At 41.3% G+C, this 19139-nt stretch overlaps 1 protein-coding gene across 2 annotated transcripts in view; it reads right to left on the bottom strand.

The window, feature by feature from the left end:
• Window positions 1-18777, bottom strand: part of Brd7 (bromodomain containing 7) — a 33400-nt gene extending 14623 nt beyond the window's left edge. Inside the window, exons 1-6 of one of the 2 annotated variants that reach the window (XM_038312316.2) lie at window positions 18560-18777; window positions 18160-18368; window positions 13281-13410; window positions 12928-12985; window positions 8698-8842; window positions 4805-4915 (exon numbers count right to left, since the gene is read on the bottom strand). In XM_038312316.2, coding sequence (XP_038168244.1) covers window positions 4805-4915; window positions 8698-8842; window positions 12928-12985; window positions 13281-13410; window positions 18160-18368; window positions 18560-18608 — 702 coding nt within the window. In that variant the 5' untranslated portion in view covers window positions 18609-18777. The remainder of the gene's footprint in view (window positions 1-4804; window positions 4916-8697; window positions 8843-12927; window positions 12986-13280; window positions 13411-18159; window positions 18369-18559) is intronic. The other variant, XM_038312317.2, reaches the window with a different exon arrangement.
• Between the last annotated feature and the right edge of the window lie 362 nt (window positions 18778-19139).

Here is a 19139-nt window from a genome sequence, read left to right as displayed (position 1 = left end):
TGAAGATGATCCTGATGTTCTGGGCCTCCCTCCCCAATCTTTATGTGGTACATACTGGGGACTGAATCTAGGGCTTCATACATGCTTTGTAAAGTACTCAGCCATCTGAGCAGTCTTCAGACCCTTACTTGCCCTTTCTGACAGTCTGCATAAGAATGGCACCCACAGGCCCATAGGAAGTGGCATTCATTGGAGGTGTGGCCTTGTTGGAGGAAATGTTATGGGGGGGGGCACGCCTTCGAGGTTTCAGATGTTCAAGCCAGCCCAGTGTAGCAGTCTCTTCCTGCTGCCTGTGGTTCCAGAAGAACCCTCCGCTCTTTCTCCAGCACCATGTCTGTCAGCTTACATGCCTTCATGCTTCCCACCACGATGACCGTGGACTAAACCTCTGAACTGTAAGCCAGCCACAATTCAATGTTTTCCTGTATAAGAGTTGTTGTGGTCATGGGGTCTCTTCACAACAACAGAAGCTTTAGTTAAGACAGAAGTTGGTATAAGAGACTGGGGTGTGACTGATAGGCCTGACCATGCTTCTGTTGGGAGGAGTGTGGATTTTGGATTAGAAAAGCAGTTGAAGATGGGTGTGGTGAAGTCAGGCGTGTATCAGGGGCATCCCTGCATGGAGAACTAGAGGTCATTGTGTGAAGCTGTGAAGGTGGGAATAGCTGCTGTATGGTCTCTCCAGAGCAACAGAAACCCTAACTAAGACAGCTTTTAAAGTAGTTGTAAAACTATGAAGTGATGTATCAGACTAAAGAAATGAAGACACAGCAGAGGCCAAGTACGAACTTGTTCCCTATCTTCAGGGGAAAAGCAGTACCAGCAGTTACCATTTCAACTCTTTCTTCTGAGCATGGTACACTTTTTAGTGAACTGCACACTCAATATTTGGTAAACAAATTAATAAATTATTTATTAGTAAACTGTATTTGTCCTCCATATCATTATAGTCTTTAGTATTCTAAAAATTACAATGTATAATAAATAGTTATTTAACTAAAAATATAACTAGCCATTTAGACTCAAACTTTCCACTAAACACAGTCAATAAACCTCTCTAGGAGTCTTATTTACTCCTTCAGGGCAAATTTCTGCAGTGGAGCGTGAAGGAATACTTATTGTCAAACTTTCTTCCAGGAAGATTTAACCAGTTTCTAGTATTTGACAGTTTCTCTGAATCAGTGCCAAACTGAACAGTATTATTAAAACAAAACCAAAAATATACCACTCAGCATTCTTTTTAAAAATGCGCTATTTTACTTCATACTTCTGGACAGTAGTGAATTTGGCTATTCACTGTATGCATCACTCAGGTCGTGCCTATTTATCTTTGGGTCTGTAGTACTGACAACAGACTGATACTGTAGCCACTAAATAAACAGCTAGACAAACAGGCTCAGCTTACAAAATTCTCAGTAATTTTTAAGTATCCATCCCATTGTTTTACAAAGCACAAACTATAATAAAAAACATTTAGGGATATTGATAAACATAATGTGTGCATAATGCTTAAAGCATAAAAATTTTCTAAATTTAGGAATGTCACAGGAAGAAGTTTAGTTTTACTTTGAAAGAAATGCTTTTTGTGTGTGTGTAATTCATGTCTTCACATAAGTATGCATGCTATTTAACATAGCCTCCCTCCCTTCCAAGTTAAGTCTCACTAAATCCTGGGCTCAAGACACCATTTGCTTTAGAGTTCCAACACTTGATGGAGTGCCTTCCTCTGTAGCAGACAACTCTGAGTTAAGCACCAACCCTACCTACAGGAGGAATGCTGAGAAAGGCTGCAGAGCCAGGTCACCTAGCTGCTAAGCAGCAGCAGGACTAAACACGTCATTAGTCTGATTCCAAGGCCACCGCACTACAAATACTGCTATGTATGTACCTGAGGTAGTGTCTACTCAAGTATTTATGGCCGTCTACTGCTACGTGTGTGTACCAGAGGTAGTATTCTACAAATACTGCTATGTGTGTACCAGAGGTAGTGTTCTACAAATACTGCTATGTGTGTACCAGAGGCAGTGTTCTACAAATACTGCTATGTGTGTACCAGAGGTAGTATTCTACAAATACTGCTATGTGTGTGTACCAGAGGTAGTGTTCTACAAATACTGCTGTGTGTGTACCAGAGGCAGTGTCTACTCAAGTATTTATGGCCGTCTACTGCTGTGTGTGTACCAGAGGTAGTATTCTACAAATACTGCTGTGTGTGTACCAGAGGCAGTGTCTACTCAAGTATTTATGGCCGTCTTGCCTTTGTTTTACTTTGCTGTTCTAAGACAAGAACCTCATTGTGTAGCCATACTGGCCTCAAACTCCCAACCCTTCTATTTTCATCTCAAGTGTTGCGATGCTATCCCCATGCCTGGCTATCAGTTCTTTCTTTATAAAAATAACACATGTACTAAGTACTAATATTGGGTGTAATGGAAAAAGTGACGACTGTTACCATTTTTCAATGACTACTCATAAGACCTGCCTCTGAAAAGATACCATTCATGGAAAAGCGTGTAGACTTTCTTGGGAGCCTACACTGCTAGACTAAGTAGTATTAACTCGGAAAGTTAAGATTTAAAGGTTTTATAAATCACCGTTGTAAGGATTCCTTCCATTTAGAGTGAAAGTCAAAAAGGAGGCTAAGCACAAGAAGGTTACAGCTCCAAGACATCTTTAAAAATCAAGACAAAGAGAAGGAGAAGGGGACAAGCTTAACCTTCCTGTTCCCAGTAAACTTTAGAAGACATCGAAATCTTTAGTTATGCTGACTATAGTATTTAGACAAAATAGTGGCAAGTCAGGATTAAAAAGAACAAAACAAAACAAAACACCACTAGATTTTTCCTTGAAAATCCATTACACACTGGGTGATGGCACATACCTTTAATTCCAGCACTTGGGAGGCAGAGGTAGGCGGATCTCTGTGAGTTCAAAGCTATCCTGGTCTACACTGCAAGTTCCAGGATAGCCAGAACCATATAGTGAGACCTTGTCACAAAACAACAACTACAAAACCCCCAACAAAACACACACTTGCCCTCCTCTTTCCAACTCTCAAAATTATTTTGGAATGAAGACTGTATTTGCTCAATGAACTTTTTTAACAAGCAGGTCTGGGTTTTTAAATGTGGAACATGGCTTCATTCTAGATTCTGATAGTCTTTCTACAAGAAATAAAACAAACATTTTACATTCTCCTTTACAAATTTTGCTAAACAGATTTTAAATTTTAATTTAAATATTAGGAATAAATATTAGGAATGTAAGAATAACCATTTTTCAATGACTACTCATTAGTAAATATTAGGAATGTAAGAATAACCACCAATTCAAATGTTTTCCTTTCCTAGGTAAGCTGATTTAAGAATCTCTCAGAGCCAAGCGTACAGACACCCAGACATCTGTACACGACCGCTTTCTTCACTGTAGAAATCGCCAGACTAACTCAGAGAACCCGAGTGAGTGCGTGACTAATTTCTGCTGTCCTTTACTTGTTCCAAGCCTGAGCTTAAGCTCTTCATTCTGATTCCTTTCTCCTTCTCTCTTCTGTATGTGTCTCTTGTGTATGTGTCTGCATTATAATGAAACTTAGGTTTTCCTTGTATAAAGTCGCCATCTCTGGCTATTCCTTCCTTTCTCTTCCCTATTTTAGTTCTTATTTGGAGTTAGAAATGTCATGCTGAAGTCATGCTGGAGACCACAGATAAGACCCCCTTTTTTTAAAGTGGGTGAAACTCACATACTTTCTTGCCACAATCTATGTGCAGCAAGCAGTCTAAGCTCTCTCCTGCAACTGGATTATGGCTTGCCTTCTTTATTATGCATTGATTATCATCCTTCAAGGAAGGAACTGTTCTTGTACAGAGGTAGTTTTGAAACATTTCAAGTTATTTCTCATTTGTATATTTTGTTTCTTACCAATACAAGCCATGTACTTCACTAGGAAGTACAGGGCCGATCAGAACATTAGATTCCATCACTAAAGTAAACAGAACTTTTCTCTAAAAGACCTCATACTTCATCCAATTTTATTCTGAAATTCAGGCTGCTGCTTCTCCCACAGCAAAATAAACCTGTGAAGAGCCTTCAGGGAAATAATTACAGTTGACTGTTTGCCTACACATGCATAAAGCCCCAGGTTTGAGTTCCAGCACTGAATAAAATTGGGAGTGGTGGCATTAGCCTATATCTCAGTACTTAGGAAGTGGAGGTAGGAGGACTATCATCCTTGGCTAAATTGTCCATTCAAGGCTAGCCTTGGCTACAGGAAACCTTGTCTTTAAGAAAAAAAAAAAAAAGGATGGCTTGTGAAATGGCTCAGAAGGCTGGCACTTGCCACCAAGCTTGACAATCGAAGTTTAATCTTCAGGATCCATGTATCAGAAGAGAACTGAAGCCCTACAAATTGCTCTTTGACTTCCACACACACGCTATGGCATGTGGGTGAGCAGGTACATGTGCACATACACACAAATACATAAATAAATGGAATAGTATAACTTTTGAAAAAGAAATAACTGGCTAGGCGGTGATGGTACACACCTTTAATCCCAGCATAGGGGAGGGAGAGGCAGGTGAAATCTCTTGAGAGTTTGCAGTTTACAGAGTGAGTTCCAGGACAGTCAGGGCTACACAGAGAAACCCTGACTCAAAAAAAAGAAGAAAAGACTATATGTGAGCTTCTTGATAGACAATTTCTCCTAAGTTCTCACTACGTTAACATGATTTGCCAATGAGGAAGATAACACTTAAGTGAAGATATAGATTTTATAGTGGTTGTTTATTTGTGATAAAGTTTCTTTACCTGACTAAGAATTTTCATCCCTGAGTGCAACAGCTTCTTTGCAGCTTTATAGTAGATGGTCTCTGGCTTATTGTAAATCATTGCATTAGTACACATTAGCTTGAAGTTATCCTAAAAAGAAAGTATCAAGAGGAAAAATGCATTAGAATAAAACTCTTAATTCTTTGTCTGAAATCATAGAGGCCCTGTAAAAATTTGAAAACCAAAAGAAGACATCTTTTTTTGTTACCGTTTATTAAATAACAACTACAATTCAAGACCAACAAAATAAATACTTGTAATTTGTTTCTAAATTCTGAAGCATTTTAGTATCTATTTATTAACTTTCAATCTAGTATATAAACCTAAAAAGTTTTTTCAGGCTGGGTGGTGTTGGCGTACACCTTTAATTCCAGCACTCAGAAGGCAGAGGCAGGCGGATCTCTGTGAGTTCGAGACCAGCCTGGTCTACAAAAGCTAGTTCCAGGACAGGCTCCAAAGCCACAGAGAAACCCTGTCTCGAAAAAACAAAAACAAAAAAAAAAAACAAAAAAAAAAATTTGGAGGAAATATTTCTAGTTCAAATTTAATAATTCAAGCTGGGTAGTTCATATAATTACAAATATTACCCTCACTTTTTAAGGCAAATTTTAAGTTTGTTATTTATGAGTTAAATATTTGAGTTCAAATTTTAATTAAAAACTGGGACCAGAGCTAAATTATAACAAGTTTTTCTGCCAAATGCAAATAAACTGAGTAAAAATGTTAAAATATTTACACTATGTTAAAATATTTAGACACTACTATAAATTAAACATAATTTTCAGATATTATAAAATCATGTCAATGCTAAATAAACTATACAACATCATGGAGTTGCAACATATAACTGGAATAGCTAAATTATCACAACTGCACTTGGGCTTTCATTACATTTCAAAGATGTGTATGTACTGAAGCAGAAGCCCTGCACTTTTTCCTGGTGACACATCTTCACATCTGTAATTATGTGTAATCGTGCCACTGCCTTATTGTTAAAATGGAAGGAACCAGCCAGGCGGCGGTGGCGCACGCCTTTAATCCCATCACTCGGGAGGCAGAGGCAGGCGGATCTCTGTGAGTTCGAGACCAGCCTGGTCTACAAGAGCTAGTTCCAGGACAGGCTCCAAAGCTACAGAGAAACCCTGTCTCGAAAAAAACAACAACAAAAAAAAAAAAAACAAAAAAAAAAAAAAAGGGAGGAACCTAAACAGAAAAACATCGCCTCACAAACCTCCAAGTCCCAACCAAAACCCCTCAAATCTCACTAATAGCAGTAATGACAGTTTAGAACTTAAAAATAGGGAGATAGACTAAGTTTTTTTTAAATTATGAGCAGATTCAAAGTCCACAATAAATTTGCTATCAAGTTAAAATCAAATGGAAGTGTATGTAGATACTGAGCTCTGGTCAAAGGTTTTGCTAAATTCTGGACCTCTCAGAATCTTACATGAGCTACAGAGGAATGCAAGTGAGGGAAGACATCAGACTGCTATGCACACTCAGGAAACAATCACTTGTCTATAGCTGACAAGAGAATGATGAGTTTATGAATTGGCAGGAGATGGCTTTAATGATACTCTGTCATCTGTTAAAGTAACAAGTTTTTATTTCTTGTGATGTTGCTGTTTAAACCTAGAAACTACCTATATCCCCAGTCCAAGGTGACCTTCGGATTCCTTCAATTTTAGCTGTCACCTGGTGAGTAGGCATTACTGCATTCTGTGTGATGGCACTTGACCATTCGAAAAGCTCAATCTACTTACACACTTTCCTTTCTGTGGAAAGCTCAGAAGGCTAAAATACCCCATTTCAAATGCTGAAAAGCTTTGACTTACTTAAACATCTCAGGGAACAAATCCCTACTCTCACCTGTGACCACAAGAGAAAGATCAACAACAAGCAAACAAACCAACCCCAAACTGTAAAACTCATTTCTACTGAGCAATAAAGTCTGAAATAAAGTTTCAGACTGATTTTCACTAGATGAAAATATGTCAGAAAAAAAAATGTCCATTTAAGTAAGAAGGTGGAATTCAGGTTTTCCAAGTCAATTATTAAAACTAAAACTGAAGCAAATTAGATGCTGGTAGTCTGCATAAATTTTAGTTGATTAACATGTGAATTAAAAAAGAAAAAGAGTAAGTAATTTTCTGCAACTGATTAGCATTCATCTTGTAGGTTAGTTGAACATTATCATATGGGACCTTCCTCCCTGCCAAAAGCCAGGTGAAGTGTGTATGTATTCTAATGCAAACTTTCACCACCTAAGGTTAATTTAAGACTAACATGAAAGCACATCCCTGAAATCAACATACACTCAGACTATTTGAAGAGGAAAGAAAACCTAAAACAAGAAACACACATGCTGTCCTGGGGGCTCCTAGACTGTGGTGGGTGAGTGTGTGTTTCTGTGTAGACCAGAGGGAGATGTCAGTCTATTTCTCTCCCACTGAACCAGGAGCTCAATATTTCAACTAGAATAGCTGGCCAAAAAGCCCTTGAGATCAGTCTGTTTCCACACAGTGTCTGCCCACAAAGTGCTGAGGTAAACAGGTTACCTGCCTTATGTGGGTGTTAGTGACTTAAACTCAAAGTCCTCATGCTTTGTATAGAAAGTATTTTAGTCAATGAACCATCTACCCTACCTCCCTAGATTACACATACACACACACACACACACACACACACACACACACACACACACAGAGTTTTTCGGAGTTTTTCGAGACCGAGTTTCTCTGTAGTTTTGGAGACTGTCCTGGAACTAGCTCTTGTAGACCAGGCTAGCATTGAACTCATAGAGATCTGCCTGTATCTGTCTCCCAAGTGGGATTAAAGGTGTGTGCCACCACCTCCCGGCCCTTCTATGTAACTGTTATTCCTTCTTCCTCCCGCAGACTTGGGGTCACACCCAGCGCCTGTGCTTTAGGCAGGAGCTCTCCTCTACCATCAAACCACACACTCTCAGCCCCTTCTCTTCAAGAGTGGAAATGCAGTGTGCTGAGATGAATGCAGTCAGAGTGAACTCAGAGAACAAGTCATTTTCATCAAACTGGAAAATACAATTAAACTTCCCTGTAGTATTTTAATTTATTAATAAAATAATGTGTTTTGTGTGCAAGTGTGCCATGACACACGTCTGGCAGTCAGGACAACTCTAGGGAACAGGTCCTCTCCTGAAACCTCATGGGACCTTAGGGATCAAAGTTTGTGTACAAATACCTCTACCCACTGATCCACCTTTTCAGCTCAAGAGAAAAATACAGACTTTGGACATTTAAAATAAATAAAATTATTTAAAAATGAAGCTACAACTAAAGACTGAATATCAGATTGCTGGGTGGTAGCAGCAGCACATGCGTTTAATCCCAGGGCACGGGAGGCAGAGGCTGGTGGATCTCTGTTAGTTTGAGGCCAGCCTGGTCTACAGAATGAGTGCCAAGAGAGCCAAAAGCTACACAAACTAAAGAAGAATGTGCATCACCATGACTGGCAACTAAATACAAAAAGTAACCTTTATTTACCTATTTTGTTCACACACATACAGCATCACATGTTGTACAAGTCAAGAGGACAGCTCTGTGGAGTTTGTTTTCCCCGCTATCATGGTGATGCTGGGACTCTAACACATATTTGTAGATTTTTAACATGATTTTCTATTTTACACAGGATCCAAGAGTTTGACTCTCAGTTAAAATGCATTATACTTTAGTCTACTTCTCTAATAAAAAGCTAATGAGTGACATCTTGTGGGACTCATTTATAATCCTAGTCCCTGATAAGTGAAGGAAGGCAGGAGGATCAGTTCAAGGTCAGGATAGGCTAAAATAGATCCCATTATAAAACAGAATAAAACTACTAATTACAATTACCTTTAGTTCTTCTATGGACTGGTAGTCATTATTCTTGATCTTTTCCTTCATGGTACTAAAATCCATTGGGTGTTTTATTATCATGGAGTAGCCAGGAGCAATGAAGTCCGTCACAGGAAATGAAAAGAAAGCACTTGGGTCTTTTCTGTATAGGCACATAAAAGGTAAAGTTATATTTTATTTCTATTGCAACCTACTGGTACAGAAGCAAAGTCAGAATAATAAACTCTCATAATCAGAAAAAACTTATATATGCTTTTCATTGAAAAATTGAAGAAATGATTTTCAAGACCAACTAACAATAAGGATCAGAGACTTTAAACAACAGTGCTCTCCCTCCTCCCAGGGTCTCACTGTTTAGTTCTAGCTGTCTTTGAACTCACACTATAGACCAGGCTGGCCTCAAACTAACAGAGAATTAGCCTGTCCCTGCCTCTGGAGTGCGGAATTAAAGGCAAGTACCACCACCGCCTTGCTAACAGCAGGACTCTTAAGACACAGAACCTCTCTTTTAGAGAAGCAACCTATTAGCAGCACCTTCTATGAGTAATTTAGACTTAACTGCCCAGTGACTCAGCCTGGTTTAACTATGAATATACATCTATAAGCTTTCTTTCTGGTTCTGTACCATAAAAGCATACTTTCCCATCAACTAACATATCTGTTATGTAAATCTGGAACCCCTCTCCCCCAAGACATTTAAAAAGTTCCTATTGGGGGGGCTGGAGAAATGACTCAGAAGGTAAGAGCACTGGCTGCTCTTTCAGAGGTCTGGAGTTCAATTCCCAGCAACCACACGGTGGTTCAAAACCATCTATGAGATCTAGTGCCCTCTTCTGGTGTGCAGGCAGATCACTGTATATATAATAAATAAAACTGTTTGAAAAAAAGAAAAGTTCCTATTGGATTGTGGTGGAAACTGATGGGATATGGGGCAGGGTTGGGACTGGGCATAGGAGAGCCTGTTTAGGTTCACTCTGCAGCAATATCCCTCTGGTTGTTCTCTTGTCCATCCGCCCGTCCCCCCAAAGTGACCCAACTGGAGGCAGTGGCCTTGGAAAGTTAACCATTTGTGTAATCCTCCTGTGCTGTCATCCTTGCGGTGACTCAGGAGCCCTATATAGCCTATAGGCCCCAGCCTGCCTGTTTCATCCAGCTGCAGATAGATGCTCAGGACTGAAGAGGTCACAACATCCAACAGGAGAGGCAAATAGAGGAGGAGATCCTAACCTAATGAAAAGGGTGATACTTATGTGTACAGTGCCTTCAGGGGCTTTAAGAAGCCTCTTGTGCCAGAGTATCTCACCAGAGGAGACGTATGAATGCTGTATAGTTATAATGGAAGAAGGAGTACTGTTTCTTTACTAGATACTGAACAACTGAGTTCAATCCCCAGGACCAACATGGCTGGAGGAGAGAACTGATTCCTAAAAGACACTCACACACATGCTATAGCAAGCACATGCATACCCACACACACACACAACCTTTATATGTGAAAACTAGTGCTTTCTACCACAGCTTCATTCTCAACTCTGGCTGTACATTTCAAGAGTGGGATAGGGAAGGCTAGCCCCAACCTCACTATAGTAAGACTTTCTAAGGAAGAAGGCACCAAGTCATTGGTGTATCCAGGGTTCAGTGTGGCATCCACATATGGCATTAGTATGTTTAATATTGCCAGGGTTGAGTATCCATGCTCTTTGGGACAACTTCTTAAACTGTAGGGTGTGACTTCATACAGTGTTGCATAACTGCCAGTGGGAAGGTGTCAAGAAGAATTTGGCACTGGGCAATTGTGGCACACAATTTTAATCCCAGCATTTGGGAGGCAGAGGCAGGCTGATCTCTCCGAGTTCAAGGCCAGCCTGGTCCACAAATCGAGTTCCAGGACAGCCAGAGATACAACATGGAGGAAGAAAAATTAATTTCAAGTAGAGCTTAGTGGAGTACATCTTTAATCCCAGCACTCTGAAGGTGGAGGCAGAGGCAGGAGGATTTCTTTGAGTTCCAGGCAGGCCTGGTCTACATAGTAAATTCCAGGACAGCTAGCTATAGAGACCCTATTTACCAAAAAACCAAAAATATAAATAAATGGAATAAATTCCACAATTTTTAAATGTTTTTATGTTTGATCTGTTTATCTACTTTTTGTTATTATACATTTGAGACTGCATAAAAATTTATTGAGTGGAAAGAGGTTATAAGTGGAAAAAATTTAAGCCCTTTTCTATAAAATTAGGCCATTAGACTATTATCCACCCAGCAAACTTGGCATATCAGATTTTGTTAAAACTTTAACAAATGACTAAAAACAAAATAAGTCACAGCAACAATTTTGAAAACCTGTTTATTATCTTGCCACTGACAGAGCTGGCACATCAGCTGGTGGTTTCCTCACTGGTAGATGATGGCAGAAACTTAGGAGTAAGAATAATTTGTAGCTGGGCAGTGGTGGTACAATTCTTTAATCCCAGCACTCTGGAGGCAGAGGCAGGAGGCTCTCTGAGTTTGGGGCCACCTTGGTCTACACAGAGAGAGTAACAGGACAGCCAGGGTTACACAGAGAAACCATGCCCCAAAAAATCAAAAAAAGAAAAAAGAAAAAGAGAATAATATATATGGACTATAAATCTAATAAAAGAGTTGGAACCTGAACTTAGACTGCCTCTAATAGCTAAGCTGCAAAACCAAAAAGTAATGCCAAATAGCAAAAATGTCCAATGTGGAACCCACATACAGAAGTCCAAACAGTCCACGGGGTTACTATGAATAACAAGCTTCACCAATGGCTGACCTCTTACCTTTAAGGACAAATTATCTGTACTCCTTAAAAATCAATCATTTTAATATAGAGACCACCTTATTTTCTAAACAAAAATGGTACCACCAGAATTGATCAAATATATTTTTTAAAAAATCAGGTTTAACTCTGAACCCCAAGGACGAAGAATCATCCAGTCACTAAGGCTAGTCACAGAACGTGGCTATAGATTCTAATCCTCAAAATGTGCTGATCACTGTTAGTTTCTGACTTTAAATACTTCCTGATGTAGACTTTATTTTTTTAGGGTGATATTATTGGCAAATAGTCTGATCTTTTGTTACAAAAAGCAAAACACTTTATAGACACACCTTCCAACTGGGATAGCAACACTTAACTCTTCTCTGCTGGACTGACAAGCAATAATTTACTGAAATGCAAAGATTAGAGATACCATTTTCTTACCTATACCAACACATAAAAAGAGCTAGTCAAAGCCTTGCCTTTAATTCTAGCACTTAGGAGGTAGGCAGATCTCTGTAAGTTTCAGGCAAGCCTGCTCTACAAAGTGAGTTCAAGGACAGAGCTACATAGTAAAATCTGTTTGTCTCAAAAAAAAGCAAAGAAGCTAGTAACTACTGATTTTAATTGAAAAGCCAGATGGATGTTGAGAATATAAACTCTATCAGATAACAGGTAACACAGCTAGGAGAAAATTTCCCTATCAGAAACAAAACCCACAACCGTCAATCTTCTCAAGTAAAATAAATATCACTGAATTGGAATTCAAATTGGAGTAAAAAGATGCATCAAAATTTTATTACAGCTGAGCACCTCTTTTTTTTTTTATGAACTTACATTGGTTTATTCTACCTACAGAATACTTTAGACAACAATCACTACATTTAAAGGAGCAGAAAGCCAGGCACAGTGGCATACACCTATAATCTCAGCATTCAGGAGGTTGAGGCAGGAGGATGATGAATTCCAGGCTAGCCTCAGATTGTGAGAGCATGTCTCAAAGATAACATACTCAAGTAAGGGGCATAAAACTTACAGCATTTCATATATCTTTCAGACTTAATAACTGCTGAACACAGGGGCTAGGTGCTGCACAAACACACAAAAAGGACTGCCCTGTGCTACTAGGAAGAGGGGGGCCAGTTATCTGTATTGTTACTGCTAGTTTCAAGTTTTAACACGAGAAACTAATTCAGAAAGGAGAAACTAGACATTTCATAACACCCTTAAAGTTGCCAGTTGAAACAAACCAAGTAAGAGTACATGTCACCCTCTTGGGACTACTTCTGTTGCCAGGCAAGGTGCTTACCATCTACTTTAAAACCAAGTGTGTTTGGGCTTAGGCCCTACAACATGACGTTAGATAACTAGCAACAGAGATGTGGTGTGGACCTCTATCTTCGCCCTGTGAGTTACTATCTTTAGAAAAGCTGGAAAACATTTACCTCTGCAGTTGTCTCATGAGTTGATTCAAAGCTTCCTGAAGGGGTGTCTGTTCTACTTCTAAAGCAAACAGAAAATGTATGTTAGAAAGATATAAGCTGGCACTTCAGTTTTCTATTTAGATGACTCATCTATGTTTTATTAAACATCTCACACAGGAATTCAATTTATCACAAAAGTGTTAAAGGCTGAGAATAACAAGTCAACATTGAAGCTAACTTAGAGCTCTCATGCAGCAAGAGAAATAAGAGAACTTAGAATAAACTTGTTACAGGTCTTTTAGTTATAATTCAGAAACTAATGCTTGATCCCTTTCCCTCCCCACTCAGGACAGACAGCTCAGGGTAACTCCAACCTTCCTGTCTGGCTAGAGAGCTCGTGAGAGGCTTCTCGGGAGGTAGGTCTAATCGCAGAGGGGCATGGCACTGGACATCTTTCTCTGCCTCGTTCTCCACGCGGTCTCGATCTCGCTTCCTTTTATCGTCCTAAGTAGAAAAATTGGAAGCAATTTAGAAATATTTCATAATCAACATATTTAAACATATCATTTTGGTTTTGAAGGAAAAAAGGTACTACTGAAAAGAAGAAAGTCTAAATTAAGAAATCTTAGTGTATTTTGCTGCCATCTACTGGACAAAGAGAACATGTTCCTCGATGAAAAGAAGTGCACTTCTCTATGCCAGAAATAATAGATTAGAAAAATACTACTATTCACACACAATATATATAACATACATCAGAGCAAACCTAAGATTCCCAAAACCTTCTGGAAAAATCATGAAACATTAGTGAGCCAACATTAGTGAGCTTTATTCAAGCTGAAGACATGAATAAAGGAGATATACCATGTTAATGAAGTCAGCTCTCTTCAAGCTCATCAAATTCAATGTAATGCCATTCAAAATTGTAAAACAGAATTTTCTATGAAATCTGCAAACCAATTACATACTTTTTCTTAAAGAGTGAATAATTTAAACCAGGAGAGTTTTGAAAAGGTCAAAGTGAGATAATCGGAGGATGTACATGCCTGATAAAGCATTTTCCTAACAGTTGAGAAGGCTTGGTTAGGTTTAATTTCCAGCACCACAAGCAACCAAAAAAGCAAGGAAGGAAAGCTACGAAAGACAGTAAGCCTTAATGGCGCTAAGCATTTGTACAGTGAGTGTAAAGACAATGTGGACAGAGGGACAGACAAGCAGAACAGAATGGAATATAAGCCCAGAAACCAACCTACACACAAAACTCCAAAAACTTAAGTGTACAGAGCAGAACTTCAGACGTTCAGATAAATGGTTCTTGGACCCAAGAGTAGGGAATTTTTTCCTTAAGTGAAACACAGAAAGACTGATTCTTAAAAAACAAATTTGATAAATGTGACTTAAAGATGTGTATTTTATGTATACATGTATGCCTGGGTGTATATATGTACATCACATGCATCTAGTGCCCATGGAGGCCAGAAGAGAGCCTCAGATATCCTGGAACTGGAGTTACAGGTAGTTGGCAGCTGTCTGATATGGGCACTACGAACAGAACTCAGGTCCCTTAGCAGAGCAAGTGGTCATAACAACTGTCTCTACAGTCCAAAGTTGAAACTTTATAAATTTTGGTGCCTCAATAAAGCCAATAATCCAAGCTAAAATATCTAGCCATAGACTGGGATGAAATACTTGAAACATAAATAATCATAAAAGGGAGAGCAAGAATAGATACAAAACATTTACAAAACCATGTAAAGAGAGTAAGAACAAAAAGAAAAAAGACACCACAGGTAATTCACAGAAGGGATGTAAAAACTAGCTTTGGCTTCCTAAGAGTCAGGAACTCTAAACTTAAAAACTAGAAGGCAGGGCTAGAGAGATACCTTAGCAGTTAAGAGGATTGGCTGCTGTTCCAGAAGACCTGGCTTTGATTCACAGGGCGTCTCACACCTCCAGATCCAAGAGATCAATGCCTTCTTCTACCTCTACTGGGCACCAGGCATGCAGTGGCACACACATATACACACAGACAACCCATCCACATTAAAAAATAAAATAAAAACTTAGAAGACAGTCATTCTGGTGGGCAAGATTTAAAAGTCTGAACAAGTTTTAATAAAGATGTAGAGAAATAAGACTCAAATACCTTCCAAACAGTGGTTCTCAACCCTCCTAATGCCGCAACCCTTTAATATAGTTCCTCATGTTGTGGTGACCCACAACCATTATTTTTGCACTATTTCATAAATGTAATTTTGCTACTGTTACGAATCATAATACAAATACCTATGATTTCTGAGGTCTCAGGTGACCTGTGACCTGTGAAAGGGTCAGTAGACCCAAAGGGGTCGTGACCCATAGGTTAAGAACTACCGTGTTCTAGATAGTTGAGTAGGCACAATTAGGAAAGCAGCTATAATTACCTTACAAAGTCTGGAAGAACTTTCCCCCCTAATCTTAGCTATTCCTTTATAAATATCCTAGAGAAACTCCACAACATGATAGAGAACTACACAAAAGATTACTATTGACTTATGGTTCTTTTTTTCTTTTTTGTTTTTTCAAGACAGGGTTTCTCTGTGTAGTCCTGGCTGTCCTGGAACTCACTATACAGACCAGGCTGGCCTCAAACTTTGGAGTCTGCCTGCTTTTGGCTCCCCAGTGCTAGGATTAAAGGTGTATGCACCATGCCTGGCTTAACATGATGGTTCTTAAGATGAAATGTGCATTAGAACCATCCAAAGACCTTAAAACACAGGTGGCTAGTCAGGGTCCCCAGAGTTACTGAGCTAATGGTACAAGGTAGAGCCTGTGAATAGGCAGAAAGCATTGTACCAGTGACCCCGAAGTGTGATCCCTATGCCAGCAATACCCATGTAACTTGGAAATTTTTATATGCACATTCTCAGGCTCAAAAGAGAAAGTTGAGGTCTTCCTTAAAGAACACAAAACAAGAGAAAAAAATAAGAAAATAATAGTTTCAATCTAGGAGTCCAACATCTACACGGTAGAGGTTCTAAAGGAAGAGAAAATGGAGGAAGAAAATGACCACAGAGATACGTTGAGCAGATACCTCAGGATGGTACAGGTATCTATTATGAAACATTAGGACAATGACAACAAAGGGGACAATCCCAAAAGCTCCAAGGAAACAAACAATGGTCACAAACTAAGAATTAAGCCGGGTGGTGGTGGCGCACGCCTTTAATCCCAGCACTCGGGAGGCAGAGGCAGGCGGATCTCTGTGAGTTCGAGACCAGCCTGGTCTACAAGAGCTAGATCCAGGACAGGCTCCAAAGCCGCAGAGAAACCCTGTCTCGAAAAACCAAAAAAACACACACACACACAAAAAAAACAAAGAATTAGAACGCAACAGAGTAACTTCTGAATGATAGCCAGAAAATGAAATATGTTTAATTAAAATTTTTTTTCCCAGGACAGGGTTTCTCTGTGTAGTTTTGGAGCCTGTCCTGGAACTCTCTCTGTAGATCAGACCTCAAACTCAGAGATCTGCCTGCCTCTGCCTCCTGAGTGCTTGGGATTAAAGGCATGCATCACCACTACCCAGTTTATTTTAAATTTTAAAATGCTTTCAAAATCTGAGAGATGGAGGAATGGAAAGATGGCTCAACAATTAGGAGCAGTTGTTCTTCCAGAGGACCCAAGTTTGATTCCTATATTGGACAGCTCAGAATTGCTTGGAACTCCAGCTAATGGTGTGACACCCTCTTCTGGGCTCCACAAGCAACTGCATGCACATGCACCAAATTTTAAAATTCCGAGAGAAAATACTTTTCAATTTAAATTTCTATACTGACTCAAACTCTGAGTCTGTATGACAATTCTATCCAAGAGCAAATATTTCTAAACGTGGAACGCTTACCAAACCTACCTATACATACTTCTTAGGTTTCTAAACTAGGGTGGTGGCATGCATCCACAATCCTAGTAATAGGGAGGATGAAAACAGAAAGATCACACTATATATAGTGAGTTTTAGGCCAGCTGCCTACCTGATGTTCAAGTGCCCAAGAAAACAGTCAAGACAAGACGTGTTGAGCCTCACAGGTAAAACAATTTACAACATGCCCACTTCCAAAGCTCTCAGTTAAAGCAAAGACTCGTGCTTCTGTGGTTTTTGTAATTTAGGAAAAGGTTGTGACTACTGTCATAGTCTACCTAAAGGCAACAAAAACCCGGTCAGAGAGACATACAATTTTTTTCCCTGGATACTTTATTTTTTTTTTTTTTGGTTTTTCGAGACAGGGTTTCTCTGTAGCTTTTTTTAAAGAACCTGTCCTGGAACTAGCTCTTGTAGACCAGGCTGGCCTCGAACTCACAGAGATCCGCCTGCCTCTGCCTCCTGAGTGCTGGGATTAAAGGCGTGCGCCACCACCGCCCGGCTCCCTGGATACTTTAAAACATCTTAAAGAGACAATCTCTAAGGCCTGGTTACTCACTAGTGTGTTTACTGACAGGGATAGGGAGGGCACTTTGGCTGTATACAGCAAAAGAATTCTACAATCAAATCATGCGAATTAGTTTTAGGAAGCCACTCAGAAGTAGTAAAAATTTTGTGCAGAATTCTGGGACAATTCCAGACATGGACCAGCTCAACTTTGCAGGGAAAAGTTCTTACTAGTCAGCCTACCTTGTAACTTAAGACATCAGCTACAAATTCTTTTTCATTTAGTGAGAACGGTTGTTTGTACTCTTGGTTTACAGCTATTTCAGGCGTCTAATCACATTCTCTTCAACCGACTCAAACTCAACTTTTATTTATTTATTTATTGAGGCAGTTGCATTAAACAGCACAGGCTGGCCTCAGCCTCCTGAGGGCTGGGATTACAGGCTCGGGCCAACTCGTCGCAGCTGCAGCTCCTGTTTCGCAGCTGCAGCTCCTGTTTCGGAACACCACCTGAACTCCCGAGGATGGCACTCACTTCTGAAGAACGGCTAGGGCTGCCAAACCTCCACGGCTTTCTGGGGAGTGACGTCTTACCCTTCCTACATAATTACACAGCACCCTTTGAAGCAGCTCCTGAAGGCCAGGACTCAGCTGCTTATGTTTCGTGTGGGGACAGCACAAGTGCTCAGTGCTCAAAAGTGTTATAAAGACAAGACTTGCTGAGCTCCCGGGTGACCCAGGCTTCTGGTCTGTCTGACTCCTCTACAAAGCCAGCCGCCTCCCCAGGCGCCCTCGTGTCCCACTGGAGCTGGTGATGGGGCCATAAGCAACGAAGCCACCTTTACCTTGACCCTTCTCCGTTTCCTCCCCTTCTCTTCCCCCGGCGTCTGTTTCTCTCCTTTCTTCCTCTTTTTCCGTTTTCTGTCCTTGTGTTTGTCATGGTCGCTTCTGTCTTCGAAGAGGCTAGAGTCGTGCCCGGAGCTGCCCGTGGAGAGCTCAGTCACTTCGCTGCCACCCACTTTGAGGACCAGCTTCAGGGGCTTCTCCACGTACTCTGAAACAACAGCAGGGCGCGGGCTGACCGCGGGCAGACCGAGGGCGGGCGCCCCACCTCCCAGCGCCCCACGAACACCCGCCGGGACCGGCAGGCCCGAGTCGAACGCCGCCCCGCCGGGGGATCTCCGCGGGTCGGGGCCTTGCGGGCAGAGGCGGCGCGGCTCCGCAGGAAGCCCGGTCGCTCCTCACCCTCGTAGAAGTGGCGGTCCGACTTGTGCTTCTTGTGCTTCTTGCCCATGTCCGACCGGGCCCCAGTGCCCGCCCCCCGCGCCAGACCCAGGCCGTGCGGCGCCGCTTCCGGTCCGGGCCAGGCGAGCGGAGGGCGGGAGCGGGGCCCGCGAGACCCCGCGCCGCGAGGCAGGGGGACGGCGCGCCGGGCGGCGCGAGGCCCCTCACGAGAAGACCACGCGCGAGACGCGGCCGAAGCGCGAGAGCGGTGGCGGGAGGGCGAGAGGCCGGCACACCGGCGGGAGAGAGGGGCCGCGGGGCGCGCGGGATGCAGGCTGCAGCGCGTGGCGGCTCCTGGCGGCCGGAGGTGGCACTGCAGCCTGCGGTCGAGGGCGGGGCCGCGTCTGGAGGCGGGCTCGGAGGCGGAGCCAGTCTCTCCGACTTTCTTTTTTTCCCTCCATTCATCTCCCCCCCCCATTTCCTGACTCCTTTTCACTTTCCTTTGCTTTTGTTTCTTCTCTTTAACAATATCATTGAACTCTGAATCTGACTGGATCTGGAAAACACAAGAACACTCTGCCAAGCCTCACGATCTTCGTTT

The sequence above is a fragment of the Arvicola amphibius genome, chromosome 15 (genome assembly GCF_903992535.2).
Source record: "Arvicola amphibius chromosome 15, mArvAmp1.2, whole genome shotgun sequence".
Classification (NCBI taxonomy): Eukaryota; Metazoa; Chordata; class Mammalia; order Rodentia; family Cricetidae; genus Arvicola; species Arvicola amphibius.
The sequence above is the reverse complement of the archived record's forward strand: the minus strand, read 5'-3'. Positions and strand labels throughout refer to the sequence as shown.